At 49.5% G+C, this 18044-nt stretch overlaps 8 protein-coding genes across 8 annotated transcripts; 5 read left to right on the forward strand and 3 right to left on the reverse strand.

Annotated features, from left to right (window-relative positions):
• The first annotated feature begins 160 nt into the window (after window positions 1-160).
• ASPVEDRAFT_46298 (rRNA-binding ribosome biosynthesis protein RPF1) lies at window positions 161-1690 on the forward strand. Its single transcript, XM_040813519.1, has one exon. It carries the CDS (start codon window positions 207-209, stop codon window positions 1506-1508), a length of 1302 nt encoding a protein of 433 aa, XP_040672694.1. The 5' UTR covers window positions 161-206; the 3' UTR covers window positions 1509-1690.
• Window positions 1691-1850: 160 nt separating this feature from the next.
• ASPVEDRAFT_46299 (class I SAM-dependent methyltransferase) lies at window positions 1851-3098 on the reverse strand. Its single transcript, XM_040813520.1, has 2 exons — window positions 2948-3098; window positions 1851-2879 (listed from the first exon to the last, which is right to left on the reverse strand). The coding sequence occupies exons 1-2, from the start codon at window positions 3079-3081 to the stop codon at window positions 1898-1900; spliced, it is 1116 nt and encodes a 371-aa protein (XP_040672695.1). The 5' UTR covers window positions 3082-3098; the 3' UTR covers window positions 1851-1897.
• Window positions 3099-3137: 39 nt separating this feature from the next.
• On the forward strand, window positions 3138-4418 carry ASPVEDRAFT_347766 (uncharacterized protein). Its single transcript, XM_040810890.1, has one exon. It carries the CDS (start codon window positions 3478-3480, stop codon window positions 4168-4170), a length of 693 nt encoding a protein of 230 aa, XP_040672696.1. The 5' UTR covers window positions 3138-3477; the 3' UTR covers window positions 4171-4418.
• A 431-nt stretch (window positions 4419-4849) lies between these two features.
• On the forward strand, window positions 4850-5443 carry ASPVEDRAFT_56452 (aminoacyl-tRNA hydrolase; the record flags this gene model as incomplete). Its single annotated transcript, XM_040815214.1, has 1 exon — window positions 4850-5443. One exon carries the CDS (start codon window positions 4850-4852, stop codon window positions 5441-5443), a length of 594 nt encoding a protein of 197 aa, XP_040672697.1.
• Window positions 5444-5675: 232 nt separating this feature from the next.
• Window positions 5676-6831, reverse strand: ASPVEDRAFT_56453 (amphiphysin-like protein RVS161; the record flags this gene model as incomplete). The annotated part of the gene is made up of 6 exons (XM_040815215.1): window positions 5676-6129; window positions 6190-6337; window positions 6401-6474; window positions 6532-6577; window positions 6702-6752; window positions 6819-6831. The coding sequence occupies 6 exons, from the start codon at window positions 6829-6831 to the stop codon at window positions 5676-5678; spliced, it is 786 nt and encodes a 261-aa protein (XP_040672698.1).
• Window positions 6832-7756: 925 nt separating this feature from the next.
• Window positions 7757-9006, forward strand: ASPVEDRAFT_46303 (uncharacterized protein). The gene has a single exon (XM_040813521.1). It carries the CDS (start codon window positions 8218-8220, stop codon window positions 8920-8922), a length of 705 nt encoding a protein of 234 aa, XP_040672699.1. The 5' UTR covers window positions 7757-8217; the 3' UTR covers window positions 8923-9006.
• Window positions 8807-9711, forward strand: ASPVEDRAFT_46306 (uncharacterized protein). Its single transcript, XM_040813522.1, has 3 exons — window positions 8807-9355; window positions 9433-9597; window positions 9666-9711. The coding sequence occupies exons 1-3, from the start codon at window positions 9039-9041 to the stop codon at window positions 9691-9693; spliced, it is 510 nt and encodes a 169-aa protein (XP_040672700.1). The 5' UTR covers window positions 8807-9038; the 3' UTR covers window positions 9694-9711.
• Window positions 9712-11785: 2074 nt separating this feature from the next.
• Window positions 11786-13400, reverse strand: ASPVEDRAFT_33194 (serine/threonine protein kinase SAT4; the record flags this gene model as incomplete). The annotated part of the gene is made up of 2 exons (XM_040810699.1): window positions 11786-11917; window positions 11976-13400. The coding sequence occupies 2 exons, from the start codon at window positions 13398-13400 to the stop codon at window positions 11786-11788; spliced, it is 1557 nt and encodes a 518-aa protein (XP_040672701.1).
• Window positions 13401-18044: the final 4644 nt, after the last annotated feature.

Raw genomic sequence — 18044 nt, forward strand, 5'->3', positions numbered from 1 at the left:
GGGCAGCCAGTCGAGTCAGTCCATACAAAAAAAGACGGCGCAGGCGTAATGTTTGTACGGTCAATACGCCTCTCCGACCGCCTGCTCCGGTCCAACCTTTATCCGTCCAAAAAAATATCTCCGCCAAAGAAATAAAAAAAAAAAGCCCAGGCAGAATGAGAGCTTGAAGCAACCATATACGAACTCTCCTCGGCCCATATTTCAGTATGGTCTCCAAAAAATCACTGTCAAGGCCGCCATCGAGCGCGGTTATGGATTTCAAAACCCGCAACAAACAAAAGCGCCAACTTCTTCATATCAAGCGAAAGCGTGCGAAAGACTCCGCTCGTCGGGCTCAGCGATTCGGGACGAAGAAGGAAGAAGCCAAAAACCCCAAATTAAAGGAGGAACGACTTAAGCGGAACATTCCTTTGACTCTGGATCGGAAGCGTGTGTGGGATGAGGCCGGAAGCGACACTGAAGAACCATTAGGGCTCAGTGTCGATGTCGAACGTATAAAGAGACAAAAACAGGAGGAAGACGAGGAACTCAATCGCCCTTTGGACTCGGATTCAGGGGATGAAAATGATGATAACGATGATGATGATGATGATGATGATGTCGACAGTATGCTGGCTAGCAGCGACGATGAGGACGGAGAGGACGGCGAGGACGGCGAACGCACGAAAAACAGTCGCGGCCAGAAACCGTCTGCTGTCCCTTCAGCGACGGAGCGTGCAACCAGTCCTTCCCAATCAACACGGAGCACAAACCTCAACCTCGCACCGGAAGCTCTAGCTGCGAAGTTTCCATCCCTCTTCTCGCCGGACTCTCAACGGCCGCCAAAAATCCTAATCACAACCTCTCTCAATTCAACCCTCCACCACGAAGGCAAAATCCTTACCCAACTCTTCCCCAACAGCGTCTACATCCGACGTACAGCCCACGCCCACTCGCACAAGTTCTCCATCCGGGAGATCGCGCAATTCGCCTCTAACCGCGAGTACACAACCCTAGTAATTCTACAAGAAGATGCCAAAAAGCCAGCAGGCCTGGATATCGTGCACCTGCCCAAGGGCCCCATGTTCCATTTCAGCATCAGCAACTGGGTTGAGGGCAAGAGGATCCCAGGCCACGGCAACCCAACTGAGCACTGGCCCGAACTTATCCTGAATAATTTCCGCACACCGCTTGGTCTCCTCACCGCACATCTTTTCCGCACTTTATTCCCGCCACAGCCAGACATTGAGGGACGGCAGGTCGTAACGCTTCACAACCAGCGTGATTACATCTTCGTGCGCCGTCACCGTTACGTTTTCCGTGAAAAACGGGAAACCGAAAAGGCTGTTGTCGGTGCAGATGGGAAGGAAATTAAGGGGGCGGAAGGTATCCGGACGGGTTTACAAGAACTAGGACCTAGGTTTACCTTGAAGTTGCGCCGTGTTGATAAGGGAATTCAGAGAGCTAGTGGGCAAGAGTGGGAGTGGAAGGGGAAGATGGAGAAGAAGAGAACACTGTTCCAGCTGTGATTGCATTTCATGTGCCTATCTACATTTGCATCGCATGGAGTTTGGTTGCCAAAAGAAGCCGATTTGGGTGGGTCAAATCTCTCTGATTTTATACTTATGTAAATACCACTTTGTACTTGACTGTTTATAGCTCAATCCAACGAGATAAATTATATTGCAATCTAAAAAGTTTAGTACGCACGAGCCAAGTTCTAGATCCCTATAACTTGTGCGGAGTAATAATTGCAATATTTGGATGCATGCATGCGCCATTCAGCCACCCCATCCACAACCCCGGACGCTTAAATTAAGACAGTGAAAAGTCGCTTTTCATCTATGAAAAAAAGAAGAGAAAATAACAATAATGCAAATGGGTATAAGCTGCAACAAACCAACCAAATAAACTCAAATCAAACAGAGCCTGGATTCTCTTTTATCTCATCATCGAGCTGCTTCAACTTCTGAAGCATACCACTCTTGCGCATATTTGGCCTCGAAAATGGTTTGCGTGCTGTTACTGTTTTCATGCGGCAGGCCATCCTCCTGGTGGCTAGTAATTCCATTTTCACCTTCTCACAGAGGTCACGGACGCCGTCTTCCGTCCAGTTCCCCGTCATGGTAAGCTGTCTCATACTGTACGCCTCTAAGCCTTCAAGGAGTGCAATCAGAGCCATTTTTCCTAGAGTCTTTTCGCGGGGTCCTTCGGGCCACAACCCCACTGGGATCGTGCGCTCTATTATGCGGACATCACTAAACCCCGCCTTGGTGAGGACGTCAGGAACCAGATGGCACAAGTCACGAGGGTGTCCTGAGGCCTCAGCGGCGGAGCGCATAGCAGACGCATATATGCCAAGATAAGAGTCACCCGAGTCCGGGAAGGTAATTGAATCCGCTGCTGGATCTGCGTCAGTGATTTCGATATACCCACCTGGGGTGAGATGGCGAAAGGCCTGTTTATATATGGAGGCCCAGTCGGAGAAGGCCCCTGCTAGGCCGCGGAGATGGATCAGGTCGAATGGCTCGTGGTATGTCCATTCGTCTCGTGCGTCGTCAAGCTGGAAGCTCACGTTTGGAAGGTCGATGGTGCTACCGAGGCCGCCATCAAATACACCGATGTCGGTTGCGATAATCGTGGCACCAGGGTAGGCAGCGCTCATTTCAATGGCCCAGTCGCCTGGCCCTGTGCCAATGTCTAGGATCCGGGCTGTCTTCTTGGCGAGGGGCACGTTTATGAGGTTTCCATCGAGTAGAATGAGACACACTTGGTGGGTGATATTTAAACGGGTTTGTTCGGCCTCGTCATTAGGCATGAAGTATGTATCATTGCAATACCGACGGCCATTCTCCAGCACATACTCTATGTTTTGGGCTTCGAAGGATTTTGTGGATTTTCTAGTGCTGTTAGTTTAGAACAAGATATGCAATAGAGGGGCAGAAAGAAAACCGGAGCTGTTGCTCACATTGAGACTTCATCGGAGTCTGTATCGGAGTTCATCTCAGGGTCTTCGTCCACCCAGCGACGCTTTCCAGCTGCTTTGGCACTGCCTGTCCCGACTGATTCAGGCATACTTTCTGAAATCGCTGCCTCGTCCATGACATGACGAATCCCAACTAGTGGCCATGTAAATTCTTAAACTCGGGCGATGAGAAAGGGCGGAGCGACAGAGGGAATGTACGAGAGTCAGGCATGGGCGGGGAAACTCGAACAAATAGCAATCATTGCGCAGCGCAGGAAAATGGGCTTGTGAAGGTCGAGTACTTCAGAGTCAAATGCGAGTAGACATGGACGAGGAGCGAGGGAGCAAAAGTAATAATAAGATGTGAAACAGGCTGGCCCGTCAACTGGGAACCGGATGTTTCGAGGACATGCACGGTCCCAGGGGAAGCCCAAGATTAATAAACGGACAATTGTTTAGTTTCGTTTAACTCGAACTCAATAATGGGCGTGCGAGTTGTCATTGTCACTACGAATTAATATTAATCAATATTTATGGCAGCCATTGGTTCAGCCTGGGTTAGGCCTGGCGGAAACGAATCCACCGACTCTTTAGTACTTTGTGATTGTCACGCCTCCCTCCAAGTTGTACGCGGCGAGGCTCTCGAACGCCTGCGGACAAACGAGTTTCAGCCTTCCCCACTTCCCAAACTCTTGGGATTCATGGGCACTGGCACCCGGCGCTCACGGACACAGCGGCCTGCGGTACTTTTCCCTCCAGGCCCCCAGGGCGACGTTGGCGGTGGGATCGCAAGCTCGGACTTCTATCCACATCCACCGAACACCGCATCAAGGGTGTCTTACGACAGACGGAAGTCTCGACTGACAAGCCTCCGAATCACAAATGTCGATCTCCATCATATCATAGCACCGGATGATATGACAGCGCGTCAATGCGCCGCCCGTCTGGGTCTCTCGGCCGTCGGCCCAGGACTCAGGCACCCATTTGCATCACCTCAGGCGCAACGATCACATTCCACACCTATCATCGCCACCTCCAACAGCTGCAGCAGTTGGAGCCGAAACAGACCGTGCAGCAATCGAAGACCGTCACACGTTATGGCTTCAGCCGTCTTGCATCGCAAGCTTCGCAGCATCTCGGGCCACCAACCCCAGACAGCCGAGTCCTTCCATGATAGGCAGGAGCAGCACCAAGAAACCGGGCCAGCTTCCAGCCAAGCAGGCTAGCGGTGAATAACAACCCTTTCAGATGCTTCGAAACCGTCTCACGTAGCCCCGCACGACTGGGATGGACTCGATGGAGAGAGGATGGTTTCCGAGAAGAGTAGGGAGCGACACGCGGACGGGCTATCGGTCCTCTCCGGATGATTCAACGACCCAGTGCAGTGGGAAGGGACTGGGGAAAACAAGGCCTTTATCCCAATCAGACCAAAAGCTTGACGATGTGCTGTTCGAGTCTGACGGGATTTGAAATAGCACCTGACTCCGTGTCGACTCTCGAGTCTCGACTGTCGACTGTCAATACCGCCCCATGCCCGACCGGAGGTTTGGGCTCCATCATCGCTCAAATCGGTTCCTGACCCAAGAGACGGGGGATCAGTCCCTTCCTCTCTTTGAAGAACTCGATCCTGAGAAATTGGTACAAGCCAAAATAAGCTCGGCTGCGATTTGGAATTGTTCAAGTAAATAAAAATAAAAATGAAAATGAAAAAAAGTTTCCGTGATGACTCTCCACACTCCCAGCGAACCTGACGATCTCCCGCCGCAGCATTCCGCTGGAACAAACTCTCAAGATTTGTCAAAAGCTTCACTTTCGGAGACTCTTCAGGCTCAACCGACTCCACTTGTCTTCATAGTCGCTCGAGCCCATCACAGACCAATTCAGTGACTATTCATCATTAACAAAATGAGTCATCGGCCCCTCCACTCCCTCTTCATTGCTTCAATCGGGAACCCAGGCCGTTACCGCGACACTCGTCACAGTGCCGGTCACCTTCTCCTCGACGCCATAACCCCCCTCCTCCGGACCCAGCTCCCGCCGAGATACAAAACATGGTACAGTCCGTCGCTAATGAACGCTTCGGGCAAGAAGCTTGTCAACGAACTTGACGCGTTCAAGCGAATCAACCACCCAGACACGACCGCGAGCGGCTTAACACTCGTTATCCTCCACGACGAACTCGAAAAGCCCCTTGGCAAGGTAGTCGTGAAGCGCGGGGGCCCAGAAAACTTGAGTCTGCGCGGGCATAATGGATTAAAGGATGTTTTTAAATGGTTGGAGAAGAAGAAGATGTATCCGCACGATCCAGCGCTATCTATCTTGCGCATTGGAGTCGGCATCGGGAGGCCGGAGAGTCGAAATCCAGACGACGTCGCGAAATACGTTCTTACGCCAATGGAGGGCAAAGAGCTGGATGCTATAAAGAGGGCTGCAGGTTTTGCGATGGATGTTTTGGTTGAGGAGGCTGGATCAGGTACGGGGGGGGAACCCAGAGCCTGAGCCTACTCGGTGAAGCACCAACTGAATCTTTTATAGTATAATATAAGTGTAGATTATGGCATATAGATGGACAGATAGATGATACCCGAGCAATTGCATCGTTTGAACTTCTCCCAAAGCGACCCGTTACGAACTCATCAAGATTACAATGAAAAGGATGATAATGGATATATCAACATGCAAATGTATTACGGTCCAAACCCGGTAAACGTTCCCGAAAAAAAAAACGAGATCAAACAGTACCCGCTATGCTCAAATCCCGAATCTCCTGTAGAACTTCCTCAACCCTGTTATCCAGATCGCCGCGCGCGTACTGGTCTCTCGTCTCCGCGTCAAGATACTGTTGCACTTGAGCCATGCGAGAGTATGCTTCCGCACAAAAGCGCAACTGGATCTTCACCAAGGCTTCGAAGCTTGGGTCAAGGTATGGGACTCGTAGATCGATAAGTTGTGGAAGTTCCGTGAACAATTGCTCGTTCAGCTGCTCATATGCCTGTTTGGCCATCTCCAATTCGCGCTCGGTGCGGGGCAGTTTTGTAGCATCCTTGTCGGGCTTCTCGACCAGTCGCTTCACCTTGGCCCTCATAGCGTCATAGTCAAGCAGCTTGTGGTTTCTCTTTTTAATGCACTCGTTCACATCGGGAAAGTAGGCACAGAAGCGGGAAATGGGTTCGAGAACAGTTGACCTAGCGCATGTCAGTATGAGACACAAAAACACCAGGTGTATCACTAAAGGGGCTCAGTACCTGTACGGTCCGTCCAAGGCTTTAATTGTCTCGGCGTCGAGATCCTCAACAGCCTGTTTATAGCTCCTACTCACACCGTCATTGGCCCCGGCGTCGCCGTAGAATGCGTCTATCGTCTCTGCAATCCGCATCTGTGAAGCCGTCATCGCTGTTCGAAAAGCGAATAATCAGCGCACCATCCAATGTAAACATTATCAGACAATTGGCATACCTCGCAGAGAGTCCAGATAGCCCTTGGCTTCCTTCTGTAAGCGATTCGCAGCAGCCTCCATGGTCCGGTATCGTCTGTAAGAAAACCAATTAGCCCCAGGCGGCTAAAACCGTATACTCGGACTCCTATACCGTTCTTCAATCTCATAATCACGATCGTTCGTCCTCTCTACATGCCCTATACGTGTAGAATAGTAGGATCAGCATCTGCCGCAGTTTCGGTTTCCAATATTCAATCCAGCTGATATCGGTCCACCACTGGGGTCATCGCGGTTGCGCGGTAAGGTTTGTCGTAGGCATACCCGTCTTCATCATAACCTGCGTCGTAGCGCGGTTCACATTCTTTTTAAATCCTACAGAGAATGTTCATGTTAGTGTATCTCAAAACAGAGTCTCTAGGCCGTCGGTTGGATGCGCACCTGCCCAAGACATGATGGACACTAATCGGTCGCGTTATCGGTTCCTGCGAGCAAGAGTAGAGTCAATCGTAGTTGATTCCGATCTGAGTCGCAGTAGGTAATTTGATGTGCTTCAATCGAGTCGTCGGTTTTGGTGTCGAGCGAACATGGGCCTGGAAAGGAGGGAGGGGAATCAAGATTGAAGCCTAATGCGGGACTGATGATGATGTTCTTCCTTGTTCTTGGGGTGGCTGTGTGTGGCTGTGTATTTTGATTACAACTTGTATGAAACCGAAAAATACAGCCGCCCTACACAGTATACTGGAGTGGGATGTACACGTTGTGCTAGTTCCTTCAGGATGGCAAAATCGATAAGGCCCTCATTGTATTATCACTCCAGTGAGGCTACGAGTACGTAGTGCTTGGTTTGTTTTTATTATTACAGCACAATCACCTAGTAAGTCCATACTGTCCGAGCAATACCAACCTCTGTTGTTTCCAGTCCGTTTTGCATACCTTATACCTTCTTACTCCAGGCCTCATCTTTTTGTTTTCTAGTACTATATAGTACTCCTTATAAACAGCCAATTAACCAAAGTAGTGCAGAAGTTGTAGTCTTTTATTACTGTAAATAACTGTTTATAAATGTTGCAGTCATTGGATGCGAGCTAACTAGTGAGCACATTGTAGTGATCTATACTCAACAAAAGCGCGGCATTTGGAGGTGGATCACTCCGACGAAATATATATTCTACAGTGGGAGATTGGTTAATTACTTAGTATTCTACAGGATTTCTTTTTTGTAGATGGAGTCGGATTGCAATATGAACAAAGCAACAGAGCCTACTAGCACCGTCGGCTAGCTTCATAAGGTGCCCCAGGGACATTTTGAAATGGCCCATGACATGCAGCAAGCATCCAATCTATAGACGAAGATGATCCAAAGCCAGAAAATTGTTGCGTTGTTACATGATAATAATTAGGTTATTACCCTGGTCCTTAACCTACACAGTGGTCACCTGAGGTAGTCCAGCAGCAACAACATACATTAGATCCACAGGCCTAATATGAGCGACAGAAAGGTGAGAGAGGTAGCATCAAGTATTGACAATCTACATGCTTCAAAGTGAGCAAACACACCAAATTTGCGTGGCAATCCGGCGCAAAAAGGCAAGTTGACAGCCTCTGTAGCCGGGACCTCACAGCTACAAGCCCACGCCTCGTCGAGATACTGGACAATCAATATACGTCTGTCATAGCCTGGAATGCTTTTCTTCTTCTAATCATATAGGGAGCAACGTGTCCACCACCGAATACTACCATTGACTGATGGTGTGGGCATGGTGCCGTGCCACATATCAAGATGTCCCAGTAACAAACGACCAGAGTTTTCTTCAACGTACCAGCGCAGATCTAGCAAATGGGCATGCAAGATTATCTCCGCGGTTCATTTCCATGGTGCCTCTGCTGTCGCTCATTCCTGGCCCTTTCACAAGAACGGCGGGTTTGTAGGCCAACTAGACAGAAGCATAAGCCAAGTGATGCAAATGATGAAGGCTCCAATGATAGCAAGATTAGTGATGACCTTGAACTCCACGCTTCAGAGACAAATCAACCTCGTCAAAACAATATACCCAGATCGAACAAACAGAAGCGTGTCGGTTGGCCTCGGGGTAGTTCTGACGTCAAAGTAAGCCATCCCCTCATTGCTGCATGCTGCGCCATCCCCCAAGACCAGGACTCGAAGTCAAAAGCCGACGGATCGACAAAGACGAAGTCATACAAAAGTATATACTACCGGTATGTGGCTGTGTATTTACAAAACATGACATATTTACCAGTACAGCCCTATGAAACAGCGGGTACAGATTACACTAGTTTGTTGGTCATACCGTTTCCTTGCAGTTGCCAGAACTGGCTTCAAATCGAACGCAAGCTGCAAAACCCGCAGTATCACATGACGGCCTTTGTTGCTCAGCAGAAAGCTGGAACAAGTGACCTGCAGGCTGTGCCAGAGCCGGCTAACAACGACTTGTGTTCCCCCAGACTCGTGGTGGACGATCGACAACAACTGCCGTCTCGGGAGCAGGAACCGTTAAGTTTCGAGGCTGTTCATTGCAGGTAACATTCGAGATGAACCACGAGGGAAGCAATATCAAATTTCGCCGAAACATCGCCCTATTCCTCATCAGCACTCTCAACTTTGGATCCTAGTATCCCTTGCCAGCAATATCAGTCACCATGAGTACAACGGGGTCTCGGCGGAGGCTAGACCTCCTTATTCAGGACCAGCGCACCATTCAAAAATGGCCAACGCTCCCGTTGAGAACGCAAGGCCCAATCGGGACCCCGACCCGGTGTAGTTATTTGGCAAGTACTGTACAGAGTCCCACGGCCCCATGCGTTGTAACGCCGTGTGATTGCTGTATCGCAGCAGAATTCCAGAAAACTGTGCTGCCTGCTCTTGCAAAGCTCCACCGACCTCTCCAGGTAGACATCCAGCCTCGAGGAGCCGAACTGTTATTGATTCCTTCCTCTGAAGGGAGTGTGCGGAATCTGTGGGTTGCTAGCCCCTTTCAACCGCAAAGTTGCATCAGCTTTGAACATGGATAAACCCCCAGTCTAATTGGGCTAGTTACATGCTAGGGACTAAGTGCAGTGAACGCAACCGCCAGGCATACCTTCTCCTCCATGGAATCAATCCTCTTGTTGATTTGTCCGAGCCCACTCCGCCCGGGATCGAGGTTAAGGTGGTACCAGCCACGATCCCCTGGGGACAAAATACGGCGTGGCCGATGTGGTATGGATTGGAATAAATCAGGTTATACAAATTCTACTTGGCACTGACTAACAGCATGAATTACCCAGCCCCTTCATTCAACAGTCCCACTATTAACCCACAGCAGTATTTTGCAGCTGATCTAGGTCCTTGGCCATCACAGACCACGGCGTTGTGGGCAAACTTGGTTATCGAGTTGCATGGCCTCGATTCTTTAACACAGAGTCCCTTCTCGGCATTCTCTCTGGTTGGGAATGCATGCAAGGTGCATGCCATCTTTTATGGAAGTGTTCCAGAAATACCTGGACAAAGCAAGGGGTCTAGGCAATCCAATGTCGCATGCTTAAGCCGAGAGCACGGCAAAATAACCAATAGTGAAACACGATCAACTGCCCCGGATCAACGTGCAGAAACCGACAAGACAACCCTATCACCCGAGCGCTCCCAGGAGATTAGAACTGGCTAGGCTCTCGACACTTCGTGTATCTGACCATTGATTTATGCATGTCAGCGTATTCCCTACAGGGGCGGGATTCACTCGTGACCGCCAAGTATGTTTTCACATTCTGTGTACTACTGGTACAGATCTAACATGGCAGCCTGCAACAGTTCCATTAGAGGACTCCAGCAAGGGGATGGGCAAGGGTGTCGTAAAAGATCTCGGCCCTTGGAGCAAAATTATGGTTTTCTGTGCCTGGGGCTCCCGGCCGGTATACCTTGAGACCGTAGAATAAACTATATGTAACGGATTTGAGTTGGCATGAAAGAGTTTAACCCATGTGAACATTTCTGTTAAAACTCTCGGTATCCTTAAATGAGACAAAAGACGAAAGTCAAAAAGTAAATTCAGACTTCACGCGCAATGTAGCCCTACTTAGTATCAGTACTCGCAACATCATATCGCTGTAAGTAGCTTTAGTTAACAAGTAACACCTAGCTAAGTACCTATGTCGCACCTTGTCTGCATAAACTCACATGCAAGGATCTACACACTGCATACTGCTCCCAGAGAAAGGCAAATGAATATGGAGTTCTCCCATCTTTAATTATGCGGTAAGCCCGTAGCGTCTTGGGGGGCGGGTAATCTAGGAAAGTATGGAGATGGAAATGTATACCGTCAATTTAATAGTATACGGTGTAGATACAGCAGAGTACAGGCTAAAAGGGAAGTGGACCGAAGCTACCAACAATCCCTGTCGCACAGTTTGGGTGGGTTGGAATGAAGTCATCGGGGAAAAGCTCGCTGGTTTCTAATAACTAATGCCTAGACTAACTACATAATACCCAAGACTAAGATTTGATTCCAATCTCTCGTCCGCGGTCCGGATTAAGCATGGATGTGGGCTATGATGTAATGCGTTGCCTTTGGTGGTCACATGATGTATGCATTCGTCGACTGCGTTGCGCGGTTACGTCTTGGGTCGAGAATAACTACGTAGTCAGTTAACTAGTTAATGATTATCAATATTACTAAGAATGTCTTTTGAACAACAAAGGATTTGCTGGTTTCACAATGTCAAATGGACTCGCCATTCCTCTGTATCTGAGACAGAGACATAATGCCATAGTATATAGTAGGTAAAGGGTGCATAATAGTGTTACAGTTTGACCCCAAGTGAAATATCCCCGGGCCACCATGAGCTGCAAAAAACGACCAGCGCAATCTTGAAAGAAATGCCAATAAGACGGGACTTGTGGTTAAAAAAAAATGGTTCCAAAGCAAAATAAAAATAAAAGGCCAGAGGGTGGTCTTGCAGATAGGCCTGTAAGTAGGGCGTGGGAAGGTGAGGGAAATGAAATAGAAGACGTAGAGGCCGTTAATATGAAGTATATATGTTTGGACTGGAACCATAGGTCTAGTCAAAAAGTCATGATCTTCGTTGCATTAACATGAGAACGTGACGCCAGACTAAGCCCGTAAACTAGGTAGGAGAGGTGAAAAAGACATGCACTGGCATAACGGTAGGAAATCTCAAAAAAAAAAAAAAAAAGGCCCTCCTTCTATTTAGTGTAAAGAAGGACTCAACCTCCCACCAGGAAAGGAAAGGGATTAACACATAACCGCCCGTTTCTATTTGAGAAAGAGGAGGTAGGTAGACAGGAATAAAGCAACCACAAGGGACCCATCGACCGGATGAGCATCAAACAAAACCAGTCCAATGAACCCTTCCGGAGACGATACCTGCCATTAGGGATATGATGCAAGACATCAGAAGCCTTCCTCACCGGCTTGGCACAGCCTGATCTCGCGAACCCATTCGGATTTCAAGATCTGGGATGAGTTGATGCGACGAGATGGGTTCGGATCGAGGATAGAGTAAACAACATTGCGGCAGCGTGCCTAAAAGAAATAAAGATTAGCTTGAGACTTTTGACTTGGTTCATAAGCCACGCCTTACCCTATGCAACGTCTCGATAGGTGCATAACCATCCTCATGCTTGCGGCCCTCCAAGTACCGTTTATAAAAGTCGTCCTCGTCCTTGCGAGCTAGCTTCCACAGGTGCCGTCCTGTCCTCATAGCCATGTAGATGACACCACACGCCCAAATATCAACAGCCCTGGGGTCGAACTCTCTTTCGACATACTCTTCGGGTGCAATGTAAGGCGCAGATCCACAGAGCCCGGCCGTCATATGTGCTTCTTTTTCCCATGCCATACGGAAGCACTCACCATTTCCGAAATCTGTGATCTTAAGGGCGCCGTGAGTAGTCAAAAGAAGGTTTTCGGGCTTGAGGTCACGGTGAGCGACACCCATCTCGTGCATATACTCAACGCCACGCATAAGTTGTTTGAATAGACAATCAGCCTCGGCAACCTCTAGTTTTCCTGCAGCCAGCACAAGAGTATAGAGATCACCGCCAGCACAGTATTCCATAACTTCGCAGTAGTCGCCCTTAGCATCCTGTAGAAGGTCGAGAGTGTGGATGATATTAGGGTGTCGAAGAGATGAGGAAATACAGAACTCTGAAGTTAGACGTTTTTGATACTTCTTGCTTGTTTCTTGTGGACGACGACGAAATTCTTTGACGGCGTATAGCTGCTCGCTCTTCGAGTCCTTCGGATCGACCTTGTGAGATATTCTGACAATGCCGAATGCACCACGTCCGACGATCTCCTGGCATTTACCGTACTTATCGACAAGCGAGGCGGTGGCGTTAGGACCGCCTTTCTTGTCGGCAGCCAACTTGTCCCGCTCGCTTTTGAACTGATCAATCCAAGTTGACATTAGAGATAATTGCTGGTCCTCGGCATGGTCGTCCTTCTTCCGACCACCGAGCATATCGCGGAGGAGGTCGGTCAACTTCTCCTGTCGTCGAGTGCTCTTCAAGTGGTGGCAATGGGAGTTATCAGGGAGGGACTCGAAGCGCTTCTGTCCGGTCGATCCTTCCTTTTGATCTTTGCCACCGGTGGCTTTCGTCTTCTTTTCACTCGCGTCTTTCGTGGAAGTTTGTCGTGATGGGGCTCTAGATGGGGGTTTCGATGAAGGTCTTGATGATGGCCTGGACTGCTTGCCAGTGCCGTTGACGGCGGGCTTTCCGCCATCAGAACTGCTATCTGATAGCTCGCGCAAGGAGTCTTGTTCTCTCGGCGTAGACCTTCCGGTGTTACCAGCAAACATGCGAGATATACGATTCGCCATGGTTTGCTTGGGAGGTTTCACTGAATGGGGAATCACGGCGTGTGCCGCGTCCCCATTCACGGCAGACAAATTCATGCCCGCCAAAGCCTGTGTTACCTGTCGTTCTCCATGGTCGCTAGAAATCTGTGAAGTTGCGGCGGATGAGACTGTGGAGGGTACAGGAGAAGGAGACGGTGGAGTCATGTGCGGTGAGTGTCGAAGTAAAACACGGTAGACAAAGGGTACTGTATTTGCCCCCGTAAAGATAGATTCGGGGAATCGAGCAAAGAGACTCGGAAAGCCTACAGCACAAGGCTGAAAGGCCAAGTAAGACCAAGGTTGAGAAGCTGAAAGTTGAAAGAAGATCGAGGGTAAGGAGGGCGAGAGCGAAATTATACTTGGAAAAAGTGGTACGGCGGTCGTGACCGGTGGGCGAAGCAGCTGCTGGCCTGAGGCTGCATTCACTAGTCTGTGACGGCAGTGAAGTCGGTGGGCTGCACAACCAGAAAAAAAAATTGGAATTTAAAAAAAAAAAATAAAAAAAAAAATTCGAAAAAGAAAAAGGAAAAGGGAAAAAAAGTGCAGGACCACCGTTCAGCCTGGAGCGAGGCACGGAATGCCCAGATGGGACGCTGCTCAAGTGGAGCAGCACAGAAAGTCTTGGCTTCTATAGTCTCTTTGAATGCAAGTTGGCGAGGTCGAGTCAGAAGGATGATGTGGTGCTATTATTATACGAGCCGGGGCAAACTAAGCAAACAGTAGAGTGTATGGGGAGACTGGACGGAGTGGAAGGAAACAATCAAGTTGGAAAAGCGTTCAAGTTGCCTGCTAGGAGAGAAGAGCAGAGGCGAGAAACAGGAGCAGCAGCCGGTACTTGTATAGTTAGCAGAGGGAGCAGCTATGTAACGAGTCGACGGCACTCCCACAGAAAACTGGAGCAGAAGAGGCAGGTTGATTTCGATTTTCGACAGGCTACGACTGTGGGAACCTTTTCATCATCCATTACCCACGCATTACCATTTACCGCCTGCAGCAGGCAAAACTTGACCTGGTTAGGAGGCCGCGGATCCCTAACGAGGGCGAACTGCACGGCCGTGAGGCGTACCGCCTCCCCGTTTGGTTACCAAAGGAATCGGTACCGTACCGAAAGAGCCCGGTATCGTACGGTTACAGCCACAGATCGGGAATTTTACAGCGACAACGGACGCAATTGCCCACCGTGCCACACACGATGATCGACGCAGTATCACTCTACCCGTCAAATGACAATCTGAATCAGCATTATTCAAAAGCATGGCCATCAGCTGCCAGCTACCAGCACTGAGCACAGGTGGTGTGATGATAGCAGCTCTCCGCTTCCTTACTCGACCTCCCCAGAAGTTTGTGGGCTTTGGCGCAACCAGCCACGGTAAAAAGCGCGGTGGGAACTGGAACCTGACGACTCCGGCCAAAAGTGGTGCCCGTCTGTCGATTAATAATATTTGCCCTCATCATGATAACTAATTCGACCAATTTCCAAACGCTTGACAATAATAGTATTTTACGGAGTAGTAATAATAATCAAACCGCTAACACCCCCGTCCGTCTAGCCACAAGTATTCTGGTAGTTAATAAATGAGCAATCATTATTAATACCAAGTGGCGCGGTCGTTTCTTGCTCCGGGAAGCTCCGCAGTTCACTGTCTCCATGAGACGAGCTGTGTGTCCTGTCAGAGGGCTGTGCCTTGGATCCAACTCTGGGTCAACCATGGCTTCCGAGCACCCAGGAATCAACCGGTAAGTCGACTGATGCGCTGTTGATGGGTTATGGGTAGCCGGCGCCAGTCTATCAGAAGAAGAAGCGACTCGAAAACAAGCCGGATGATGGAGGATTGGGAGGGATAATTGATAACAATTACTCAAGAGAGGCAAAGACTTGCTATAGGTTAGTCAACCCTCCGACCTTTCCCATCAAGTCAGGCTGAGGCTGTGCAGGAGTCATTGATTTTATTGATATGTACTGGAGCAATGAGCCGACCCTTCACCCTTGTCCCCGCACATCATCATTTACAAGCGCGGATGGTTTTGCGCGTCCTGATTAGGTGCGGTTCGAATGCCGCTAGTAATAGGAGTCATCTCTCTTGTCGTCTTGTTGAGCGGCAGGCTGTGGCTGTTGGTCGAGAGAACTTTGTGTCAATTGCCAAGATATCGCGTTCAAGACATCTGAGGGGTAGCTGAGTGGGATCAAACAGATGATGGAGGGGAAAGGCCAACTCCTCCGTCGCTTCGACTCGTATAGGGTCTGGGGGATTTGTTACCCCAGCAGATTGGTCGCAGTCTAGCTTTTCTTTTCTTTTCTTTCTTTTTTTTTTTTTTTTAATATTCCTTCTGCATGTAAAAATAAGTCCGAATGCGCGATGTCCTAATGGATTTTGCTGCTATCGTTTAGATCATAGTTCTTCAATTACTTCATAACGGTCAGATCTGCTTCTGCCCGCTCGGATACTCCATCCTGCTATGACTCTGGGAGTCAAAGCTTCTTCAGGTGAGATGATGATCAAAGCATGAGTTCTTTCGACGACGAAAGGCTATGAAGCAGGGGAAACTTTGAGCCATGCACATAACTCCATTGGGGTGAAGTCGAGTATCGGTGTGGGGTTAGCATGTGTCAACGAGACCGATGATGTCGTCCTTATAGCTGTTGACTTTAGTGGTTAATCCGCAGTCTCCCAGTGTTTCAACCCAAACAGGCAGCTGGATGGTAGTAAGTAATACCTAACGGTGTAATCTGGCGCGAACGCTAGGCGAATGTATTGTGACGGCCAGTTTCCGGTGCAATACCACGATTGGAAGGTGGATAGATGGAGTCCGGAGTATGTTCTGCCTCTCGTTTTGTGATGGCACCTCCTGAAGCACCACTCATGGCCCTCTCGAAATCTCCGGCTCCAATTTACGGCTGCGATCGACTCGCAGTCTCCAGAGCAATTCCCCAGACCTCGGCCGTTAGTCCGACCCGCAGAAGCTTGAGGAGGGAGGCACACAAGGCAGCTGGCGGCCACGAAGAAGAAAATGCCATAAAGTCAGCCGTGGAACAACGCCTCGGCCATTGACCACAGATTCATCGTCGTGCATGGTGAATAGGCTCCTAGTTCCGACGCTATAACCCCGTATTATTGTTTGAAAGAATGGGGGATGGTGGTTGTTCCGCACCTGAACATTCCCGAAAGTTGAAACCAAGGTCGATAAGGTCGGGATGGAGCATTTCAGATTAGCACGAGGGATTTTTTCCGACCAATGGCGGCAGGGAGAGATGGAGATCAAAGGAGAAAAGCAAAAAGTGGTTCCAACCAGATGGGTTTAGTTGGAGATTCCCTAGTCTTACTTTATTGACCACGATGCGTGGAGTGGGTCTTCACACAGGATGCTGCAGCAGAGGATGCTGCTGTTGAACAAACATTCGAATGCATTACTATATTATTATTACCTACTCTTCACCATTCACGCTGCATGTCAACGGAGGAGACAGCCACCGAGTCCAGTGCCTGTACTTTTTCCCGGGCTAAGATGGGGTGTCCTGTGCTTGAGGATCCCCACCCTGGTTTTCACTGCATATGCACTCTCGAGAGTGCCATGGGAAGCCAATTGTCGGCTTGGCACATTTAGAGCATTTCCGCTCCTTCGTACAGAGGACACCGTTTATGGAGGGGGTGCTCGAATCATCTGGTAGCGAGAGTCAATGGAGATGGCAGTTTGCATTATTCAGGTTTGTCGCAGGACTCGTGACCGATTACCACAGAGCACAACTTGGGAGTGATGCGTACTACCACACACTGCTGTGTGAGGGGGTTCGACCGCCTCCGATTAACTCAACTCCATCGACGCTTCAAGATCAGGGTTCCAGCATAGGGCGTTGTCCCTTGGTCTGTGGGTTGCAGCAAACTGCAAAGCAGCCAGCTTCATGCACACTCCCTTAAAACGCCATCTAAGGAGCTACTAGGTAGGTAGGTCTTTTTGCCGACCTCCTGTCAGACAAACGAACTGCCCACATAAGCCATTGCTCCATACTGGCGGAGTACTCTCTTCCAACGCCATCATCGTTCTTTCCCAAGTTTATCCGGGTAATGATACTCGAGGCTGACAAGCGGGCCCGTCGCGGAAAGATCCATGTTAGTGACTGCGTGGTTCGACTGACCCGTCGCCGCACTGGCGGCCTTGGTGTCGTTTATCCTGTGTCCTTCCCGACCTGGTAAACGAATGTCCAAGCTCAACTTCAGTGACGAGCATCTTCCCGGATGTCCGATTATCTTACCAGCTAACTGTCATTAATCCCAGGGAGAGAATCGCACTGTCGCGATCGCCGGCGAAGCCATTGGTCCGCCCGGAAGAAATAAACCACGCACTCATCATCAGGTGGGAATCCAAATGTGGGATGGAGATGAGGTGACGAACGCCATGAACAGACGGTGAGCCTTTGCCTTTTTGCCTTTGCGCGAGAAGACTCGGCGGCAAACCCCGGCTGTCGCTCTGTGCGCTGTGCTCAGTGCGCACAGCTTCAGCCTTAGTCCTCACTACAGAGTACGTATTATTTTGCTCTCGAGTCCAAGCTTTGAATATATTTGGGGCCTAAAAGTGGAGGAGAGAATGGAACCACTTTCGACGAATAATACCGGAACAGCCAACAAGATGCCCGTTTCAACAGCCCAAGCTTCGGCTCTGCTCTCGGGCCAAGAATGACCAAGACTCTTCGATGGGGACAATTCAGCAAACACACGGACATCGATTTTCCCATACCTTTCAGCCGAAGGAATAAGCTGCTTATTCGCATTAGGAAACTCAGAAAGTCATCAGTGGAGAGCTGCACGAGCTATC

This window comes from Aspergillus versicolor (genome assembly GCF_001890125.1).
Source record: "Aspergillus versicolor CBS 583.65 unplaced genomic scaffold ASPVEscaffold_12, whole genome shotgun sequence".
In the NCBI taxonomy this organism is placed as follows: domain Eukaryota; kingdom Fungi; phylum Ascomycota; class Eurotiomycetes; order Eurotiales; family Aspergillaceae; genus Aspergillus; species Aspergillus versicolor.

What these genes read in the sequence shown, in the direction of transcription:
- ASPVEDRAFT_46306 (XM_040813522.1), top strand. Translation starts at nt 9,039, where the DNA reads ATGAGTACAACGGGGTCTCGGCGGAGGCTAGACCTCCTTATTCAGGAC. An exon ending in GAAGGGAGTGTGCGGAATCT is followed by an intron (nt 9,356 to 9,432) that starts GTGGGTTGCTAG and finishes TAATTGGGCTAG; the next exon opens with TTACATGCTAGGGACTAAGT. An exon ending in AATACGGCGTGGCCGATGTG is followed by an intron (nt 9,598 to 9,665) that starts GTATGGATTGGA and finishes TGAATTACCCAG; the next exon opens with CCCCTTCATTCAACAGTCCC.
- ASPVEDRAFT_46298 (XM_040813519.1), top strand. Translation starts at nt 207, where the DNA reads ATGGTCTCCAAAAAATCACTGTCAAGGCCGCCATCGAGCGCGGTTATG.
- ASPVEDRAFT_347766 (XM_040810890.1), top strand. Translation starts at nt 3,478, where the DNA reads ATGGCAGCCATTGGTTCAGCCTGGGTTAGGCCTGGCGGAAACGAATCC.
- ASPVEDRAFT_46299 (XM_040813520.1), bottom strand. Translation starts at nt 3,081, where the DNA reads ATGGACGAGGCAGCGATTTCAGAAAGTATGCCTGAATCAGTCGGGACA. An exon ending in GACTCCGATGAAGTCTCAAT is followed by an intron (nt 2,880 to 2,947) that starts GTGAGCAACAGC and finishes TAACAGCACTAG; the next exon opens with AAAATCCACAAAATCCTTCG.
- ASPVEDRAFT_46303 (XM_040813521.1), top strand. Translation starts at nt 8,218, where the DNA reads ATGGGCATGCAAGATTATCTCCGCGGTTCATTTCCATGGTGCCTCTGC.